Source organism: Octodon degus, unplaced genomic scaffold (genome assembly GCF_000260255.1).
Source record: "Octodon degus isolate 3935 unplaced genomic scaffold, OctDeg1.0 scaffold00033, whole genome shotgun sequence".
Taxonomy (NCBI): domain Eukaryota; kingdom Metazoa; phylum Chordata; class Mammalia; order Rodentia; family Octodontidae; genus Octodon; species Octodon degus.
The window spans coordinates 13,207,485-13,227,795 of NW_004524609.1; the positions used below are offsets into that span (position 1 = coordinate 13,207,485).

At 53.7% G+C, this 20,311-nt stretch overlaps 1 protein-coding gene across 1 annotated transcript in view; it reads right to left on the minus strand.

Moving 5' to 3' along the window:
• The window catches only part of Sdk2 (sidekick cell adhesion molecule 2), a 277,422-nt gene that overhangs the window by 89,677 nt on the left and 167,434 nt on the right, over positions 1 to 20,311 (minus strand). The window contains exons 4-6 of the mRNA XM_012514498.2: positions 14,807 to 14,954; positions 8,431 to 8,564; positions 669 to 780 (exon numbers count right to left, since the gene is read on the minus strand). Of these exons, the coding sequence (XP_012369952.2) occupies positions 669 to 780; positions 8,431 to 8,564; positions 14,807 to 14,954 (394 nt within the window). The remainder of the gene's footprint in view (positions 1 to 668; positions 781 to 8,430; positions 8,565 to 14,806; positions 14,955 to 20,311) is intronic.

Here is a 20,311-nt window from a genome sequence, read left to right on the forward strand (position 1 = left end):
ACTGTCATTGAGGAGCACCGTGAACACTGTCACCAAGCAGGGGCTCGGGGTGATTTAATGTTTCCCATGTGGGGGGTTGGGGGGCCACAATGGAACCTGGCCCAGGTTCCCCACTCAGAGTCCACACTTTCTTTTTCATAGCGCCGAGGATGGAACCCAGGATCTGGTGCATGCTAGGCACGGGCCTTACCACTGAGCTAAACTCATGACTCTGTTTTATTTTGAGACGCAGAGGGGCCTGCTAAGTCATGCGGGCTCACCTTCAGCTGAGATCCTGCATCAGCCTCCTCCAAGAGTCCACTCTCAAGCGCCACCGTGTTTGCCCCGCACTTGCATCTTTTGCACCCTCCCCTGTGGGTGGGGAGGGCTCAGCTCTGTGAGCCACCGCCCCCTCTCCAAGGAGCTTTCCCGTGGTGCCTGGCTGTCTTCCCTCAGCCCTGGAGAGTGACTGGTCCTGCTGTCTTTCTTTTTGTTGTTTGAGTTTTGAGACAGGGTCTCTCTATATAGTTCAGGCTGGCCTCGATCCTCCTGCCTCAGCCTCCTGAGTGTTATGATTACAGGCGTGCCCCACTATGCTTGGCTTGAGGGTCTTTCTGACTCTCAGCAGTGCTCCCCCATGGGGTGGGTGGCATTAGGAGGGACAGGGAGAGAGCAGGGGCACCACTCACCTGGCATTGGCCACACACTCCATGGTCACCTCCGAGGTCCCGGCCACCACACTGGTGTTCTTGGGGGGGATGATGATCGTTGGTGCGATGGGGTCAGCGGGCCCCCCAACATCTGGGGAGAAGCCAGGTGTTAGCTGGGGCACAGGTCAGGACCTGCACCCCTGCCTGGCTGGCCTGACTCCCCAGTGGTCCGAGGGACATGAGTATCATTGTGTGGAGCAGATGGCCGTGGAGTGGCTTCAGAGTGGAGCCTCTGGCCCATTCCCCCAGGGATTGTCGTCACTTCCCATCCTTCTCTGCAATGAGCTGCTATGCCAGTGTCCAGGGAGAGCTTGCTGGGGACCCTACTGGCCATGAAGGAAGGCCTGTCTCCTCCCCCTCTTGTAAGTCAGCCATGCCACCTGCCTCCTCACTTTGCCCTGTCTTGCTGCCTTGGCAACCCTTCTCTTTGACTCAATTTACCTTCTAGGTTCACATCTCAGCTGTCTGATTCCTCCACCTGAGTGCAAACTCCCCAATCTGAGTTGAATAGCTCCCCCGGCCCCATTCATGCCAATTGGGCAGCTATGAAGGTGACCTTATTTGGAAAGAAGGTCTTTGCAGATGTAGCACAAAGATGAGGCTACACTGAGATAGTGCAGGCTCAAGATTCAATGGGACTGGCGTCCTTATTTATAAGAAGAGGAAAATTTATTTATTTATTTATTTTGGCAGAACCAGGGATTGACCTCAAGCCCTTGCACTTGCCAGGGAAGCGCTTATTCCACTGAGCCATCTCCCCGGCCCCAAGAAGAGGAAAACTTAGACACAGATGCAAAGGAGGGAAGCCACAGGAAGGCACAGATAGAGATGGGAGAGATGTGTCTACAAGCCAAGGAATGAATGCCCAGGGCTGCCCAAAGCCACTGGGCATCGGGAGGCAGACAGGTTCCTTCCTGCATACTTCAGGAGAGGCACAGCCCTGTGGACACCTTGTTATTGTAACCCAGGCTCCAGACCAGAGAGGAGTCAGTCCTTGTAACAAGCCACCTAGGTACTGATGCTTTGATACAGGGGCTGCAAGAGACTTTCAGGGGCAGAAACCTTGTGAATCCTTCCCATGGACAGAACTGTGTCTGATGTCTGCTTCTCTGTTGTCACCCCTACCCCAGCGCGATGGGATGCAGAGGTGGGAGTTCTGGGTAAGGTATGTAGGCTACAGGGTGCACTAGAGGTAGGATCCCAGGGTGGGCTGTGAGAATCCATCTCTCTCTCTCTGGCCCTCACTGGATCCTGACCACACTGGCTCCCTGATCTCAGGCTTCTGGCCTCCAACACTTTGAGAATGACTGTCTGTGTCTATGCTCAGCCTGGAGGCTTCGCTGCGACACTGGAGCTGGCTCATGGCTCTGCTGCCACCACAGACAGTGACACCAACAGCGACACCTGGCACATAGTAGGTGCACTGTACCTTCTAGTGAGCCATGAGTGGAGCTGGTGCTCTCCTGCTGACGCTCCCAGGCTCCATGCTGAAATTAAAGTGAGCTTCCCGGGAGCAGGTTTCATTGAAAAATACAAAACAAAACAAAACAAAAAAACAACCGACTATTCTCATCACAGTGGTACCATTTCCTTTCCTAAGGGTTTGATTCTTCAGGAGGTGGCCAGGCTCTTTCTTTATGGGTCAGTGTAGGCCCAGTATTGGCAGGAACTCCAATAGTCTCTGTACACCTGCTCAATAGCTCCTGAAAACACAACCTCTGAGGACTTTTTCTCTTATAACAAATCTACCCAACTGGCCTTGTTCCAGGAGGCTCTGGAGGTGATGAGCCATGCTGGCCTGCATGGCCCAGGGTGGACGGTGATGAGGCGTCCTTTGCGGGGTGGGAGGGGGCAGGCAGAAGTCTGATGCCACTCTGGGCCACCCCAGTCAGCCCTGGGCAGGCTTTCCCACCTGGACTCCAGGTCTTGCTAGAAAAGGCTCAGCAAGAACGGGAATAAAATGTAAAAATAAAGTAAAACGAAGGGCCAAGAAAGGAAGCATATAAAGCAGAGTAATTGCAACAATATAAAAGTCTCATGTAGGTACCATAAAGAGCGATCGGATTGAAAGCTGCTGATATAGCTGAATCCATAAAAGTGTGCTCTAAGTTGTTTATTACATGCCGGGGCGCGCAGGTACCACGGCCCAGATTAATGGAGCGCGAGGAGGAGGCAGACAGTTAGAGGCGAGCTGGAGCGCCTGCAGACGGCCCTGGAGGAAGGTGTGCTGTAGCGGGCGAGCTGGTATAGGAGGTGGCCAGGGACCCAGGGAGCCCGTTGGATGGGGCAGGATGGAGGGGCAAGTGCAGGGCTGGGATCCCAGGCGGGGATGCAGGGTCTAGGGAAGCCTGGGTTCAAAGCCTCCCTCTGTGCCAAGTGTCCTGGGGTGACCTCAGTGGGTTACTTTGTTTTGTTTTCTTGGTGGCTCATGTGGGACAAAACACACTGCTTTGCTCAGGGCTCTATGAACCCAGCCTCCACCCCCAGGTCTGTCCTGGTGAGTGCCTGGCATATGCCAGGAGCTGGGAAAGAGGGTCCCCAGGTGGGTTGCTCAGCTGGCTGGGGTGAGGTGGCACACAGCAGGTGCTCTACACAGGATGGTCCCTGCTCCTGGGGATTTACCTGCCTGGGCTGAAAACAGCTTCCCATTGCCCCAGGTCTAGTGACACATCCCGAGGCCACAGAGAGGTGGAAGTCACAGATGCTTGGGGTCCATGTATACATGGGCTCCAGGATGGCAAGTGGAGCCTCAGCACTCACTGGGGATGGGCAGGGAAACAGCTGCAGGCAGGACGTAGGACTTGAGTAGGATGCAAAGGAGGGGGACACTAGTGTAGGAGTACCATGGGGAAGGGTGGCCCCAAGAACACCAGGAGGCAGGAGGGGAGCTAGTGCAGAGACCGTGGGCTTGGCCCGGCCTGTGGCTCCATTCGAAGCTGCTACCCTCTGCTGCAGGAGAACATGTGATCGGCCCCAGTGCTTCCATTAGCCGAGCCCAGCAGGGTGCTCAGAATCCTCAACCCACCCAGTGCAACAAGAGGCAGAGCTGGCAGGCGAGGTGAAACCCATGTCCCATTCCCATTTGGTTGGGAAACGTTGGCCTGGGACCTGATGGCAGAAGACCTAGGAGCTGGGCTCTGTGCTCGGAGTCAGCCCCAGGGTCTCAGATGGGAGGGCAGACAGGAGGACACATCCACAGGGGTTCGGGTGGAGGAAGGTAGAAGGGCTAGGTGTTAGAGACCAGCTGCCCCAAGACGGGCCAACCCCTTGACAGAGCAAAGGGGACTGGGATTCTGAGGGCGATGAGATTGGATTTTGTTGTGAGGTTCTGAGATGGTGACAGGACATCAGAGTGGGGAGGTGCAGAGACACCGACTGAGCCCTGCTGTTGGGGGACATGCAGGGGCATCAGGGGAGATTGGGGTGTTAGGGGAGATCTGGTTGCCAGGCCCAAGGGGCATGGGAGGATCACAGCCAAGCCCTGGGTGCTGGGCTGCTTCACTGGGGTGGGGGAAGAAGTGACGTAGCATAAAGTGGGGGGACACAGGGTGGGCAGCAGGTGGGGGAAGCTCAGGGAATGGGTGGTGACAGACAGAGCTGAGAGTCGGATAGCGGGTGCCAGAGATGCCAGAGTGGTAGTACAGGCTGGGAGAAACTCCCTACAGCCCGAGAGGAGGAGGCAACAGCAGCCTTTCTGTGGGGAGCAGCCCGAAAGGGACGTCAGCTTTGCTCCTGAGATTGCTCCATGAGACCCTAAGTAGTTGAGGTGCGGGCTGTGGGGGCAGCGAAGCCTGGGTCCCATGCTTGCTTTTGTTAGGGCCCAGCCAATGCCCTTGGAAGTGCGTTCCACCTTCTGTCTGGCTGATTCCCTCAGCTTGCTCATCTGTAAACGGGGTTAATTATTGCTACTCATCCCCCGCCTCGCACAATTGTGGTGAAGACTGTCGTAAAAAGCGACCGGTGAGTGGGCGTGGCTCAGCCCCTGCGGGACACACCTGATTATTGGGCACCCTGTGCTGCGCAGGACGTGCTAAGTCATCTGTCTGCGGGCGTCCCCCAGGTAGGGAGGCAGACAGCTCGGGCACCCACGCAGGACATGTGCCTCATTCAGCTCACGCCTTAGATAGTGCTCAAGTGCACAGCCCTTCCAGCTTGGAATTAGAAGATGGCAAGAAGCCGAAGGGAGACTCTGGAGTCACCTGGAAGGAGGGGGCTGAGCCCCTCCCCACCAAGGCCACCTAAGTCAGCACAGGGTGGTTCTGGCAGAGGTTTTCTCTAAGTGCAATCTGCTCCAGGTTGGCGGTGTGGGGGAATACTGGGGTGAGGGGAGCACCGAAGGCTAACCTATGAAAATCATAGAGGCTGGGGAGATAGCTTGGTGGTTTAAGCACCTGCCTGGCAAACGCAAGGACCCGGGTTCGATCTCTGGTGTCAGCTCCATGCCCAGTCAGCTTTCGAGACCGGGCGCAGTGGCGCACACCTGTAATCCCAGCGCAGGGGAAGCTGAAAACAGGAGGATCACTATGAGTCTGAGCTGTGTAGGGAGACTCTGTACTTACTAACTAACTAACTAACTAACTAACTAATTAACTGACTAAAAGAGAAATCACAGGCAGGCCCAAGCAAGGAGGAGGTTCTTCTGCATGTACTCCTGCCATAACGGGCATGATGGGGCCTCCGGGGCAGGAGGATGCAGATGGCTTTCCTACACCAGGTTACGCTGGAGGCAGTAGCCTGGATGATTTTCCTGACAGCCTCAGCAAGGGGGTGATCCATTCTCCCCACAACATCTCGTTAATGCTGCCAGCTCTGCCATGGGCAGCACTTTATAGAAGAGGGTAGCTAAGGCTCAGGGACCATGTGGCCTCTTTGGCTACAGGTCCTATGGGTGGAGGGCAAGGCTGTGTGCTGCCTCCCATCTCTCCCTGGGCAGGATCCCAGGCCCTGCCCTGAAGCCACCCCTGCAGACTGGGGCACTTGGGCCTTAAAACCTGGACTGTCCCACATAAGGCCAAAAGCTGCATGTGCCTCCCCAGCACCTAAAATGCGGCCAATGTCCCTTTGATTTAATTTTAACTAATTTACATTTAATTAAAAACAGATTCCCCAATTCAGTTATTAGAACACTTTTAAGTATGTGTGGAGCAACTTGGGCATAAGACTCTACATTTTCAGCTGTAAATTTCATGAAATAGAAATACAGATCACGTATTTCAGATGAAAATTGAGCATTCCAAATTGAGATGTGCTGGAAGTGTAAAATACACACAGATCCCAAAGACTTAGCATGCAAAAGCCCAGAGGAAAATACCCCACTAATGTTTTTTGCATTCATGGTATATAAGAGGATATTTGGGATACATTTGGTTAAATAAAATATATTCATAAAATGAATTCCACCTATTTCTTTTTACTTTGTGAAAAACAGGGTTACTGAACACTTTTTTCTGTGGGACAGGGTGGCTCTGATCTGGAGGTGTGGGGACAGTGGCTGTGGTCCATGTGAAGTGTCCTGGGTTACTCATTGGCCAGGCTCAATGCCTGGAGTCCCCAGCTTTGTTCTTTCTTCCCCCATTTCCAAGGAATGTAGAGTCCCAGAAGGTTGCTAAGAGAAGACCTGCAGGATTAGAGCAGAGCAGCATGGAGGACGGGGTGGGGGAGGGAGGGGCGGGGCGGCTAGTGGGGGACCAAAGGGAGCCGGAGCTGGTTGTGGGCGAGGTGGCAATTGCTCCTTACAAATCAGTTGGCAGGCAGGCAGGCAAGCTGGGGAATTTGTGTCAGAGTGAGGAACAGGGTTTTGAAGTGCAATCACTCATGGGAGGGGAAATTAGCTAAACATCAGCCGATTCTCCTCTCAGTCTAGCGCAAATCACTGCATGGGCGCAGGAGCTAAGGAGTGACGGCGGCGTGGGAGAAACAGACAGCTGGCGAGGTACTGGCAGACGGGGGATGGAGGGGCCCTGCTCTCCCACCTTGGGCCCGCCAGGTGGCTAGGGTGGTTAGAGGTGGGGCAGAGAATGAGCAACTCCAGAGTCAGTGGTGCTGACTCCTAGGGGGAGCTTGGCAATGGGAGACGAAGTCAGCAAAGGCTCGCTAACCCTGGGTTAGCATGCAGAAAGATGTCTGGCTTTGGCTTGGGCATTGAGTCACTCTGCATCTGTGACATTGTCTCTAACCAACAGGTGCCGCGAGTCTTAGGATATTATGATCATTGGGAAGTACACGGGCAAAAGCTCTCCTTTTGTGACTCAGTTTCTTTTCCCCATAGAAACAGCAGCTGTACAGGTACAGGGACCAGGGTTCTATCCCTGGTGTGCCATGCTGGCCATGGCCCCTGGGCATGCTGAGATGGCGACATAGACTGGGCATGGTGGCATGTGCCTGTAATCCCAGTGCTTGGGGGGCTGAAAACAGGAGAATCACTACAAGTCCGATATGGGTAGTGAGCCTCTGTAGACCCTATACTAAGAAAGAAGAAAGAAAGAAAGAAAGAAAGAAAGAAAGAAAGAAAGAAAGAAAGGAAGGAAGGAAGGCAGCCCTATCCTGTGCATGGCTGGGGTTTGGGCTTTAGCCTCGTCTGAGAACTGAGCTCAGGTCAATGGGAGTTACTCTGTGACTCTGATGAACAGGTCAGTAGCCAGAACAGATCCTCCACCCTGTGTCTTTCCAGGTAGGCTGGGACTTGGGAAGAAAGAAGGCAGAAGTGGGAATCTGGGAATTTGGGGAGGCATCCCTTCGGAGCTTGGAAGGTCCAGGAATGGGGCTGGCACAGGCCAGGAACATTGTGGGCAATGGAGGCACTGACAGACAGAGGCTGGGATCCGGGGAAGGTTCCAGAAGGGCCCTGGTTGCCCATGCCCTTGTCTTGCTGCCCGGTGGGTACCCACCAGTGTGACCATGGATGATAAATGAGATCGCTTTGGGAACACGGGCATGGTGCAGATGTGGGGGGACGTGAAAATCTGGCTCCCTCAGCTCGCGTGGTACTGGCTGCTTCAGGAAGCACTCATACCACCCCACGTGCTTGGATTAGGTCTCCGTGACTCCCAGCCTTGGCTGGCACCCCAGCCACCCCACCTGCTTCTCTGTCCCTGAGGGCAGCACCTAGCCTGACAGGGCAGAGCCAGGCCTGGCACCACATCCCTGGCTCCAGTCTCGGCTGGACAAATCTCTGCCTGAAGTCTCTAAAGGAGGTTCCCTTTATGGCCCTGGGGCATCTGAGGATAGGCAGATTTGTGCATTTAGGTAGGAGCTGGGGGAAAGCCTAAGTTCTTATTGTTGGGAGATGCTTGGCTCCAAGCAAAAACAGTGTTTTGCCAGCTGAGCAGAGGCAGCTGTATTTTAGTGTATTTTTTTTTTTTTTAAACAAGCTTCTGATCCCTGGGTGCTTTTTCTGTCAGCACCTGAGCCCAGGATGGCTGTGACCCACACAGGCACCCTCTTTCCTGCTGGTCCTCCCCTCCTCAGGCCTTGGTGGCCCTGCCAAAAGCTGGGGCAAGAGCCCCATCTCCCGCTACAGGGCCTCAGACCATGTTCTAGAGCTCTGCTCCTTCCTGCTTGCATCCTAGAACTTGCACCAGAGCACAGCACCCAGCTTCGCTCTTCTCCTCCCTGGGAGGGCCCCCTGCTGCTGCTGCACCCCGCCCTGCCCCTCCATTCCATCTTCCCAACGACCCCCTGGAGCACCATTCCCAAGATTTAATGACCCGCTCCAAGACGTCCGGGCCCTGCGCTTACTTACTCTCCACGGCGAGAGTGATGGGCTGGCTGGTCTTGTTATCTCCGTTCTTGTCATTAACAGCCTGCACATAGTAGCGGCCTGCGTCAGGAGCCACCGTTGACAGGATGACAAGGGTGTTCTCCAGTGTGATGGCTCTAGGAAGAGGAAACGGATTCCTTGACAGCAGCTGGAGGGGCTTGTCGCCCCCTGGGAGCGGAAGCCAGGACCGGAATAGGGTGCACTGACACCCAGAAGCTGAGGCTACCCCGGAAAGCTTCCTAGCCCCACCCCAAGGGTTGGCTCGGGGCCTCCTCCTCCCCAGTCTCCCAGGGAATTCTGTCCTTTCCCATGACACAGCCCTGATGGCTCTGTGAGACTGTTTCAGCGCCTGAGCATCCAGGCACCAGGGACACATTCACGGAACGGATGAGTGCGTGATGGGCGGTAACGGCAGACACAGAATGGTGCAGGATCATTCCAGAGTCGCTGCCTTGGCCGCAGCCCTCTCCTTCCTAGGCTGACTTGGAAGCCACAGGTCACCTGAAGCAGACTTCTAGGGTCCTGTCTCCCTCCTGCCCTCTCCCTGGGGATCAGTCTCCCCCTTCCCAAGCTTGAGAACCCGTGCGGGGTCAGCCGGGCTGGCTAACAGGATAAAGGGCGGGCGGCTATGCTGAGGAGCTTGAGATGGGCCACTTGTCCCCAGCCCGGCTCCCTTTACTGGGCTCTCATCATGCAGCCCCTCAGCAGGCCAACTCCCCCAGACAGAGAAACTGGGGTCCCCTTTAACGCAGACGCTGTGCTGCGGGGAGCACTGCCCACCCCACTCTGCCTACGCCTCTCGCCCATTCTCCTGATGACAACAAAGCCATTAGATTGCCAAGTCTATCTCCGGATTGTAATGCGATGTGCCCGAGACAGCTGTTAAACATCCTTAATGTTAGTTTAACAAGGACAAATCCAGTTGAATTCTTTTCAAATTTTCCCATTAGGTGAATGTAACAGAGTTTTAAGCAGGCTCTCAAATAAACATTCCTGCTAATGCCTCTCCAGCCCAGTTCTCTTCCAGCCCGAGTGTGCAGTGTCCCTCTCTTGATTTGGGGGCTCTGTCTACAAGGACCCACCCCATCAGTGGAGCTCTGGTGGGAGGGCGGGAACCCCTTTCCCAGGCATAGAAGCTAATGATGCCCACTTTTTTGGTCTTTTTCTGGAAAGCTGTTTTTTATCCCCAGCTAATGAGATGGTAGGGATTGGGACCAGAGCCAGGCTGATATATTGTAAAGGTGGCCATACGGGGTCAGGATGGTGACCACGCTCCCTCCTGTGAGCCTGCTGCAGGGAACTCTCCTTTGGGGTAGCATGTGGGTGGCTGAAGGCTCAGGGAGACAGTCTGGGCTCTGCGTTGCTGGGTGCAGGGTGACTGGGCAGGGGGTGAGGACCCAGCTGCTGGGGGCACCTGCCTCCTCATGGCTGGGCCTGCTGCCCCATCTCTGCAAAGGTGGGAGCAAGTGTGTGCCAGGATTTCCTCCAGGCTGAGGCTGAAGGCTGCTGGGTCCTGTTGCTGTTACCATTTATCTCTCAGGAAGGCCCAAGCAACCCATCCGTAGCTCTCACCTGGTTCAGTTTGGCTTCAGGGTGGAGAAAATTTTGTGAGTAGTGATGCACTGGCATCCACAAGGTCCAGCACCCAGCCACACTCTTTGCCAGTCTGGGGTGGGCCTAAGGGAGGCTCTTCACCACCCATCCTGAGCCACCTTTGGCTTCCAGGGAAGGAGCCCCTCCCTCTAATTTCCTTCCTTCTTGATTAGGAAGAATCTTCATAACCCATCCTCTTCCTTAGTTATGTTTTAATATTATGATAATTTTTCCTGCCCAGTGGTCCTCAACCAGGGATGACCTTGCAGTCCAGGGGACACTGATAATGTCCACACTTTTGTTTGGCAGAGATATGAAGGTGCTACTCAGAGCTAGTGTGGCAGAAGCCAGGAATGCTGCCATGTAAGAGTCGCCCAGTGCATGGGTCAGCCTGCTAGGGGAGAATGACAGACAGCCCCTGTGTGGCATAGCTCAGTGCTGTGGCTTCGGTGTGGTTTGAAGGCATCTCCTAGGGGCTCAAATGTTGGAAATGTATCTTACATGGTGTGAGAGTGTGGAGACTTGAGAAGGGGTTAGGGCTGGACAAGGTCACCAGGGTGGAGCCCTGTGACTCCATCTTGATGACTTGAAAGGAAGAGGGACGCCAGACAGACACACGTGCGCGTGCCCAGTCTCTTGTTTCGTGACATCCTACACCACCCTGCCAGGCATGAAGGCCAACACCAGATATGGGCCTCGACCCGCACCTGTGGAGTCATGGCCCAACCTCAGCCCTTTACCCAGCCTGGCCATGGGAAATGGACTGACCCATGGAGAGGCCATGCTAGGTGGGGTGGACGTAGAGATGGCTGAGATGGCCAGCTCAGGGCTGGGTTCCTGACCTAGAGAGAACTGTAGCCACTGGATCCCAGTGACATGGAGGAGGGGACATGCATGCTCCAGAGTTGGACCCCAGGGACCCTGCACTGTTCTTCTGCCTCCCCCCGACTCTGTCAGAGCAGGGTGGCTGGGAAGGCCTGTTCCCATGACAGCACAGTCCCAGCAGCCTGAGCCCTGAGCACCTAAGCGGAGGGGACGGTGCTCTGTGCTCCCCCAAGTAGGACGGGCCATGTGGCAGATATCACCTTCTGTGTCCCGTCCCTGGGACCTGGGATCTGCCTGCAGTGCAGCAGCTGGCCTGGATCCTGCAGGGCATGGGTTTGAGCCCTGAGCACAGAGTGCAACAGAGGCCCAGAGGCCTTCCTCCCACCTCCTCGACCCCCGCGGAAGGCCAGGAAGTCCTTGGGCTTGCAGCTGTCTGCATGATGACTGTCCCCTTGATGCACAGGCGAGGGACAGCACCATGGTTCACTGCCAGCACACACACAGCTGCTTGCGGCCCCTGGGAGGGCATCCAGGCTGCCGGGCCCAGGTGTACCCACACCGAGAGAAGCTGGGGCTGGACTCTGGGGGCACAGACAGCCGTGCTCAACTCTTGCAGGGGACGCGAGTTATCTTTTTGGCCACACCCCTGGCTGCACGGTTTTAGGCCCTGTCTGGCCCCCCTGTAGGCCCCGCCCCACCCACCTCCCATCAACTGCTCCTCTCCACTCTCTCCCTCTTCTCTGCTCAGTGGGAACCTAATCCACCATTTAATTAGGAATAAAATAAGTCATCCTAGAATGTGCCCAAAGTTCCCAGCTTGCATCTCTGTCAGGAATCTTGTTTCTTTTTCAATAGTGAGTTCTGGCACTCCTGAGGTGGCACTAATCCTTGTCCTGCCTGTGCTGGCAGCAGCCCTCTGTGGATAGCAGTGTCCTCCTTGGCCTGCAGCCTCTCTGGACCATAGCGTTCGTCAGATACAGAGCTCAGGCATCCAGCCCCCAGGGAACCTCCCCCAGAGTCCTATCTGCTCAGTGATGACAATTAATCTATGGCAATCACCAAGGTAAAGCTGCCCAAGTGCTCTAGCTCATACTTGGTAGAGCAGGTGAATAGGCCTGCGGTGATCAGGGCAGGGTGGTGCTATCCTGAATGAGGGACACCACAGAGAGGCAGAGGGAGAGATAGATAGATAGATAGATAGATAGATAGATAGATAGATAAATAGATAGATGGAGGAAGAGGGAGAGGGACAGACAGACACAGACACAGAGACAGAGAGACACAGAGAGATGGAGAGAAAGAGATAGACAGGTGTACAGACAGAGAGACAGAGAGACAGAGAGACAGAGAGACAGACAGAGAGAGAGGCAGAGAGACAGAGACAGAAAGACACAGAGACAGAGAAAGAGACAGAGACAGAGCGACACACAGAGAGACAGAGAGACAGAGAGAAAAAGAGACAGAGAGATAGAGAGAGACATACAGAGAGAGGTACAGGCAGAGAGACAGAGACAGAGACAGAGAGACAGAGGCAGAGGCAGGCAGAGACAGAGAGACAGAGAAAGAGAGAAACAGAGACAGAGGCAGAGACAGAGACAGAGACAGAGACAGAAAGAGAGAGAGAGGGAGACAGAGAGAGAGAGAGAGAGAGAGAGACAGACAGACAGACAGACAGACAGACAGACAGACAGAGACAGAGAGCAAAAAGACAGAGACCAGAGATGAAAAATGAGGCAGGAAGGTGCTAGCAAAAGGATAACACTGTGTTGAAAAGCATTCTGAGGCCCCATCTAGCCTCGGGAAAGAACATCATGATCGATTAGCAATGTCTGCCCTGAGTGCACAGGGGCATCTCGGTGCTTCCTCTCCTGTGTTTGCAGTGTTCAGGCAGCCATCACTGACCAATTGGCTTACAGGGTGCCATCCCCGAAACACATGGGCAACCTCAGAAAGGGAGTGAGGACGGGATGGGACTCACTGACCCAGCACCTGTGTGGCACAGCACAATCCCAACACCCATTCTGCTGCTTTACTGAGCATTAGGCAGGCCCAGAGGCCATGACATTTCTCACAGTGAGTCCACTTTCCACCTGGGGCGCCCCTCCCGGCCTTTCCCTTGCTCTGTGTCACCCCTGAGCCCTGTGCCTGTGGCCTTCTCCCTCCATCACATGGCACAGGAGATGGACATAGAGCACCTCTTGATCCTGAGTTCTACCGTGTCCTTGCTTTGGCCAATGGGATGCCAGCAAAGGTCCCAAAATTCATGTTTCTGCTTCTTCTCCTGCACCTCTGTAACTGCCCAAGAACATCTGAGGGCAAGCTGGCAGGAGGAGGAGACATGTGGAGGACAGCTAAGTCACCTGTCATATCTAGCATGAGGCCATCCAGCTAACCCCAGAACAATGAGCCTAATCAAGACCAGAAGAAGCACCCAGGTGAGCCCGGTCTCAACCACCAACCTGCAGACTCCTAAGAAAAATACAGCAAGTCCTTATTATTTTAGAAGCATTTGGTATGTTTTGTTATGCAGCATTATTGAGGCTATAGCTGACTGATACATAATAAATTCTCAACACTGGCTGCACATGAGAACCACCTGGGGAGTTTTAAAAATTATGATGACCAAATTATCCCCCATTTTAATTAAATCAAAATGCCTTAGGGTAGAATCTAAGGATCAGCAGATTCCAAAACTCCCAAAAGAGTTCCACAGGTAGCCAGGTTGAGACTCTGTGTGCCAGGACTAGCTTTCCCAAGCGGAATCCCTCCTTCAAGTCTGCATGCCTGTTCATACATAGGTTTCCCAGAAGGCAAGAGTTACAGACCCTGAGCCTAGAGTTAGCAGGGCGAGAGCCAGCTGTGTGAGATCTGGCCAAGTAGTCTAACTTTGGGAGCTCCACTGGATTGGCTGTATAGGGAGGAAAAGCCAGCCAATTCCTGGGGCAGTTGTGAGGGTCATGGATTTAGCAACTAGTCTGGGGTGTTCTGGGGATGCGAAAGAGGAGGAGACTGAGACAGCCTCATGCATCGTGGAGGGCAGCTTCTCGAGAAAAGATGTACGTGTGTCCAGCGTGGTCCTGAGACTGTAGCGGTCCCTCAATAAACAACAGCCACGATCATCACTGTAACACTGTTATGTAATTGTACTTCCAGTATGGGACTTAATACTCCCCAAAGGTGTGTCTCACTCCGCTCCCTACAGAATAGGATAGGCTCCGCCCACTCTAAAACGTAGCCCCGAAGGTCAGCAGGAGGAAGTCGTCCTGGGGGTAGCGGGGAGTTAGAGTCACAGCAAGTAGAGTCTAGGGCTGGCTTCTGACCCCGACCAGGATCAGGGGTTGAGGACAGGGTCTGGAGGGACGCTGTGCTTCTTGCCTTCTGTGGAGGGGGTAGTGTTGGCTCTGCCTCTCCTGCCTACAAGCCAGTGTCAAGGCAGGGGGCACCCAGAGGGGTTCTTGTGCTAACGGAAAGCACTGCATGTCTTTTTTCCAGGCCTCCCGTGACCACACCGATTCCTCACAATCAAACACACACAGCCCTTGTACCCCAGCGCACACTTACTACACCCCTGTCTGCGGTGGTGACACCCAGCCTCCACCACCCTAGCACTGCTGGCTCACATCCTGGGCCTGTGTGTGTGTGTGTGTGTGTGTGTGTGTGTGTGTGTGTGTGTGTGGTGTGCATGTTTGGGTGTTTGAAGTCCTCTTGGAGAACTGGTCTCCTGCTGAGCACAGAGGTAATGCCCCAGATTCCCAGAGAATCTCAACTCCTCACAGGAAGATTCCAAGAAAGTCCCTTGGACACTAAACTTCTGTCCCCATCCCAGAGGTCCTCAGGCTAGCCCAGACAGAGGCTTCACACCTGGGGAGCTTCACATCAGGCCCAGCGCTCTTCCCCCAGGCCCAGCCCCCCTCATTGTCCCCGCGCGGCAGGGCCTCACATGCGGCTGCTGGGTGGGATCTTGCGACCATCACGGAACCAGGTCACCTGCGGCCGGGGGAAGCTGGCAATGCGTGGGGCGCGGACGACGGCGGCTTCTCCGTGGGAAACACTCTGGCGCTTCTCACCTTCCTCGAAGCTCCCCATGTCTGCAGCGGAAGAAGGCAACCGGGGGGTCAGCGGCGGGGAGGAGGCCAGCCTCACCGGCTGCTCTGTACTGGGAGACATTGTCCACAGCAGGAGGATGACACGAGGCAGACAAGATGGCACCGCAAGAGGGCGCCATGTGGTCAGAGCACCTCAGCCCACCCCACCTCCCCATTGAACGCACAACTGCACCTAGCTGCTTCTTCATGAGTTTGCATTTTCCATCCACACGTATCCATCTGTCCTTGAGCCAATTGATTTTGCCCAGCCACCACAAGAGGCTGACCATTATTTCACACCTCTTATAACTGAAAAAACCACTAAAACAGCTCTGCTTAATTAACTTGTCCAGGCTTGTGTGGCTAAGAAGCAATTCTGACCTCGAACTCTGGAACTGGACTGCCACTTCTCCTCTGCCCTGTGGTGTTGCTTTTGGCACAGGAGGGGCTGGTCTTAGGGTCTGACTTCTGTGCCCTTGGGGTCACACTGGAGCGACTGGGGTCTGGGATGTGGTGCTGTGTGGTGGGGAGGAGTCCTCGCGGGTGCCTGGGGGTGTGTGCACGCCGCTGGGGCTGGGGTGCAGGGACTGATTCTCAGAGCAGCGGCCTGGGCCAGGGGCCATGGAAAGGGGCATCGAGATTCTACCATGCCTTTGTAAAATCAGTCTGCATCCCAGGTAACGCAGGTGTGGTCTGTGAGTCCACGGCACCATCCTGGTACCAGCAGACAGGCAGCGTCTCAGCCCACCTGGACCATTGCTGGGTCAGAACCAGCAATCTAGCAGGACACCCAGGAAGGGCGTCGGCTCCTTCATCTGACGGGGGCAGGGCGGTGGCAGTGGTGGAAGCAACAAATAGAACCAGGCGTGCAAGAAGGAGGACTTGTTGGAGAGGTGACAAAGGGACCCCCGGCAGAAATACCCAACAAACTGTTGGAAACTGCACCTTGGGGCGCAGGGGGCAACTGGAGAGGAGGCGTGAGAATCATGTGCAGAGAGGCTATGCTGAAGACCAAGGGGACAATGTGACCCCAAAGGGACCCAAGTTCAGGGACGGAGGAAGCAAAAGTACAGGCCAGATGCCTCCAACCTGGGTGAACAGCAGCATCAGCAAGGCAAGAACAAAGACCAGGTGCATGACGGGAGGATTGTCTGTGGCCTGGGGAGGAGGAAAGGAGGATGCTAGTGGGTGAGCCCAGCCCCGGGTGACTGAGATGAACCGCCCAGAAGAGCCCTGCTGTCTTCAGCAACACAGCGTTCTTGACCTTGCCTGGAGCTTCTGAGCAGTTTTAGAAACACCAAATGCCTGGGTCCCCCCTCCCCCCCAACCATTCTTCCTTTGGGAAAACTAAAGGCTCTGGAGGGGACACTAAGGGGCAGCCAGGCTGGAGAGCTCTAAGGGGAGGAGAGGAAGAAGAGGCCATGGTGTCAGGGAGTTGAGAAACAATAACTGCCATGGTCGGAGTCGTCCAGGTGGCTTAGGCTAGGGGACCTTTTGCTTAAAGGGGAGCCATGAGGAAACTAAGACCCAGAAAGCTGTGGCCTGTAGCCCTTCTCATGCAAAGGCCTCGGGCTGCACACAGCTCCTCATCAGTGTTCTGACCACATGGCTCGCCTGCTCTGGGGTGGCAGCATCTCTTCGTTGACCTTTGACCAGATGGGTCCCTCCCAGTTGGATCCCAACCGACCTTTCTTGCCATGGGGCCCACACCGTGTCCTGCCGCCCTGGATTCCACACACTGTCCTTCCCACCTCAGCGCCTCTATTTTTGCTGAGCACCTGCTTGAAAGGCCACCAGAATAGGCTATGAGTCACCAACATGCCATAGCTCTATAGTATCCTGGGTGACATGGCCATATTAGTGTTTCCAAGGATAAAAAGTATCATCGGTCTTTTTGTTCTAAATTTGGTAGACAGTATTTTCACATGGCTTAGGTGACTTTGAGATTGGAATTCAAATCCTAGCTCTGATACTTCTAAGCCATGACACTGGGCAGAACTTTTGACTTTGTAAAGCCTTAATTTTCTCTTCTGCAAAATTAAAACTTAAAAAACAGAGTACCTTCTTCATGAGTTAAACTGAGGAGTACATGAGATGACATCCGGGTGCAAGGTTGAGTCTTTCTAGAGCCGAATGCATCCATGTTTATCGGCCTCTCCGAATGTCTTTCTTGCAATGTGTCTGACACCCTTCATTCTGGGAGGGGTGACCTATATCCCTCCCTCTTGGGTCTCAGGAGCTTGTCACTCTTCTCCCTATAGAACACACTGGGGCAGGGGAGATAGCTCAGTGGAATAAGTGCCTGCCTGGCAAGCATAGGGTCTTGAGTTCAATCCCCGGTTCTGCCAAAAAAAAAAAAAAAAAAAAAAAAAAAAAAAAAGAACACACTGGTGCACTGCTGTGTCACTAAGTAATCAAGAAGATTCTGGCCAAACCCTGGTCCTTGGCATTGACCCACTGTCCCGAGGAAGCTCCGTGGAACCTGGGCAGACATAAAACCAGACGGCACAGTGGGGACAGAAGCCAGCGTGACAGCCAGCATCAGCACCAGATACTTGAACAGACGGGGGAGGCCTCAGGTGACTTCAGCCTGCAGCCTGTGTGTCTCGGCTGAGACCTCAGTCACCACAGGACAGAGACAAGCTGCCCCTGCTGTGTCCCATCCAGAGTCCAGAGTCACAGAATCTGTGAGCATAACTCGTGATGGCTGTACACCGCTGAGTCCTGGGGGGACTTGCCGCCCAGCATAGAAACTGGAAGAGTCTATAAAAGTGGTGAAAATTATATCTAGTACTTTTAGTATTAAAATATGGGAATCTTATACATTTTTCATGCTTTAGTTTAAACATCACCTCGTCAATAAAGATTACCCAGAACCATCAAAATAGAATTAAAAAACAGATTTGTTGAGCACTTAACCCATGCCAGGTTTCTTTCTGGGTCTGTTTCCCATGCATTATCTCATTTAATCCTCCCAATAACATGACAAGCTCAATTTTAATAAATATACGTTTTTAGTGGTTTATTAATTTCTATTACTTGGCTCTGTCTCCAAAAATTACGTCAATAAATCACATTGATTTCAGTTCTCACAATAATTTTATCTGTTTAAGAAACTTTTCGCAGAACTCAGAAGATGTATTTAAACAATTTAGAGCAATTTCGTGGTAATGGCGTTTCCTTCTCCTCTCTGTTTTTATTAGCTCTGTTTGGTCGATGCGGAGACGAACGCTCATGGAGACCGAGTGCCTTGTCCAGCCTGAGGCTCTGGGGCTGCGCCTGGCTCGGCTTCCTTTTGTACACCCTGCCTGGCTCCCAGCCCCATGAGCTTGCCTTGTCTCCCATTCGACCGGAAGCTTGGCTAGGTGGTTTGGTTTCGGAATATTCCTGAGTAAATCCCTACCAGGCACCAGGCTCATCCTCTGCACACGGCTGGCTTGGTCTAACTCCACCTGGAACCACCATCCCTCAGCCCCTTGTAGAGTTTTCTTGTGGCTCAGGTGAGACCTGCGGTGGGTGCTGAAGAAAACCCTGGTCCCTGCTCTCCTGGAGCTTAAAGTCTGGGCCAGGAGACGGGCATATGGAAGCAAGTGATCAGTGACACCTGGAACAGCAGGTGCACCTGCCACAGCAGGTGCAGGATAGCTGGGAGCAGGAATAGGGTTCTTCCCCGAGAGGGGGTAGCAAGAAAAGGCACTTCAGGCTGGGAGTGGGCGAGGTGAAGACATGAACATGGAGGTGCTCAGCGAGTGCGTGCAGGCGCACAGGGGTCAGGTTTGGGTTCAGAAGAAAGAAGCACATGGAGGCAGGGAGGTGCAGGAAAGCAGGACATGAAAGGTAGGGCAGGGTATAGGCTGGCTCAGTGTGTGGACACAGGTTGGATGGGAGGCTCTTTGGGCGGGCGGGTATTTGTTCAGGATGGAGGGCCGTGAGCATTATCTCATTTAACCCTCCCAATAGCATGGTGAGCTCAACGTTAATAAATTCTGGCTGATGGAGGGATGGGTGATTGGGTAAGTGGAAGAATGAATGAATGAGGGGCTGGAAGTCTGCATATTTGTATGATGGGCTAAGCGGGATGGGTGGATGGTGGTGGTATGTATGCACGTTCATACATGAGGAGATGGATGGTTGTATATATGTATGTATGTATGGTTATACGATTGTATGTATGGGTGAAAGAGTGGTTGTATAGTGGAGTGCATGGTTTGTACATACATATGCAGGCATGCACATGTGTATGTGTATAGTGGGATAGACAGTTATAGTGGGGTGGATGGCTTTATGTATGTATGTATGCATATGTGCATGTATGTATATGCGTATGGCAAGATGGACAGTTATAGTGGGGTGGATGGCTTTATGTATGTATGTATGCATATGTGCATGTATGTATATGCGTATGGCAAGATGGACAGTTATAGTGGGGTGGATGTTCGTATGTATGTATGTATGTATGTGTGCATGTATATATATATATATGTTATAGTGAGACGGACAGTTACAGTGGGGTGGGCGGCTGTACCCATTCCTGTATACATAATAGAATGCATGGAGGAAGGAGGGGCTCAGTTGGTCCCGGTCCAAGTTCTGCATGGATCCTCTCCCCACCCAATTCCATAATCTCCTCACAATCACTGTGGCTCTCAGGTCCAAGAGTCCTCCTATTCTCTCCACCCACTTTGTCACATGGGCCTCCTGGGAGCCCTTGCATGAGCAGGCGATGTCTGTGTCCCCCACAGGTGCAGGTGCACCCCAGGCACACTCATGGACAACTACACAGCAGTAGCGGGCGGCTGCTAGAAGGGGGCTGGTACAGCCAATCTGGGCAGGGTGACAGACTAGAGGAAGGCTGGGGACAAAGGAGGGGCCCAGGGGCCTGGGAGGACTCTTCCCACTTAGGCAGGAACAGACAATTCCCTCCCAGCATTCCCCATGTGTGGCCACATGCCTGCCACAGTGGCAAATGATCACACACGCCTGTAGGGCTGAGCTAACCTCACTAACAAGATCCCCCAGGTGCAAGAAGTGTGGTTCTGGGGCCCCGCTGGATGTGGCCTAGAACTGATTCTTTGTTATAGTTAAAAGGGTCTGTAAATTATGTATTCCACTTCAGAATATGGCCATTGCTTTTCTTTATTTTTAAATCATTTTAAACTCATGAGTTATATCATGCATACAAAAGGGTGTATATGATTCTGTAGATAGTTTAGAAAGAAGAATCAAATTAAATGTTCACACACCAACCACCCAGCTAAATGCCAGATTACTGCCTACATGCTGTCCCCTTCCAGGGTCCCCCATTCCCCTGTGCTCCCAGGGCTCATTTCTCTCTTGAATGCGGTGGCAATGACAGCCAA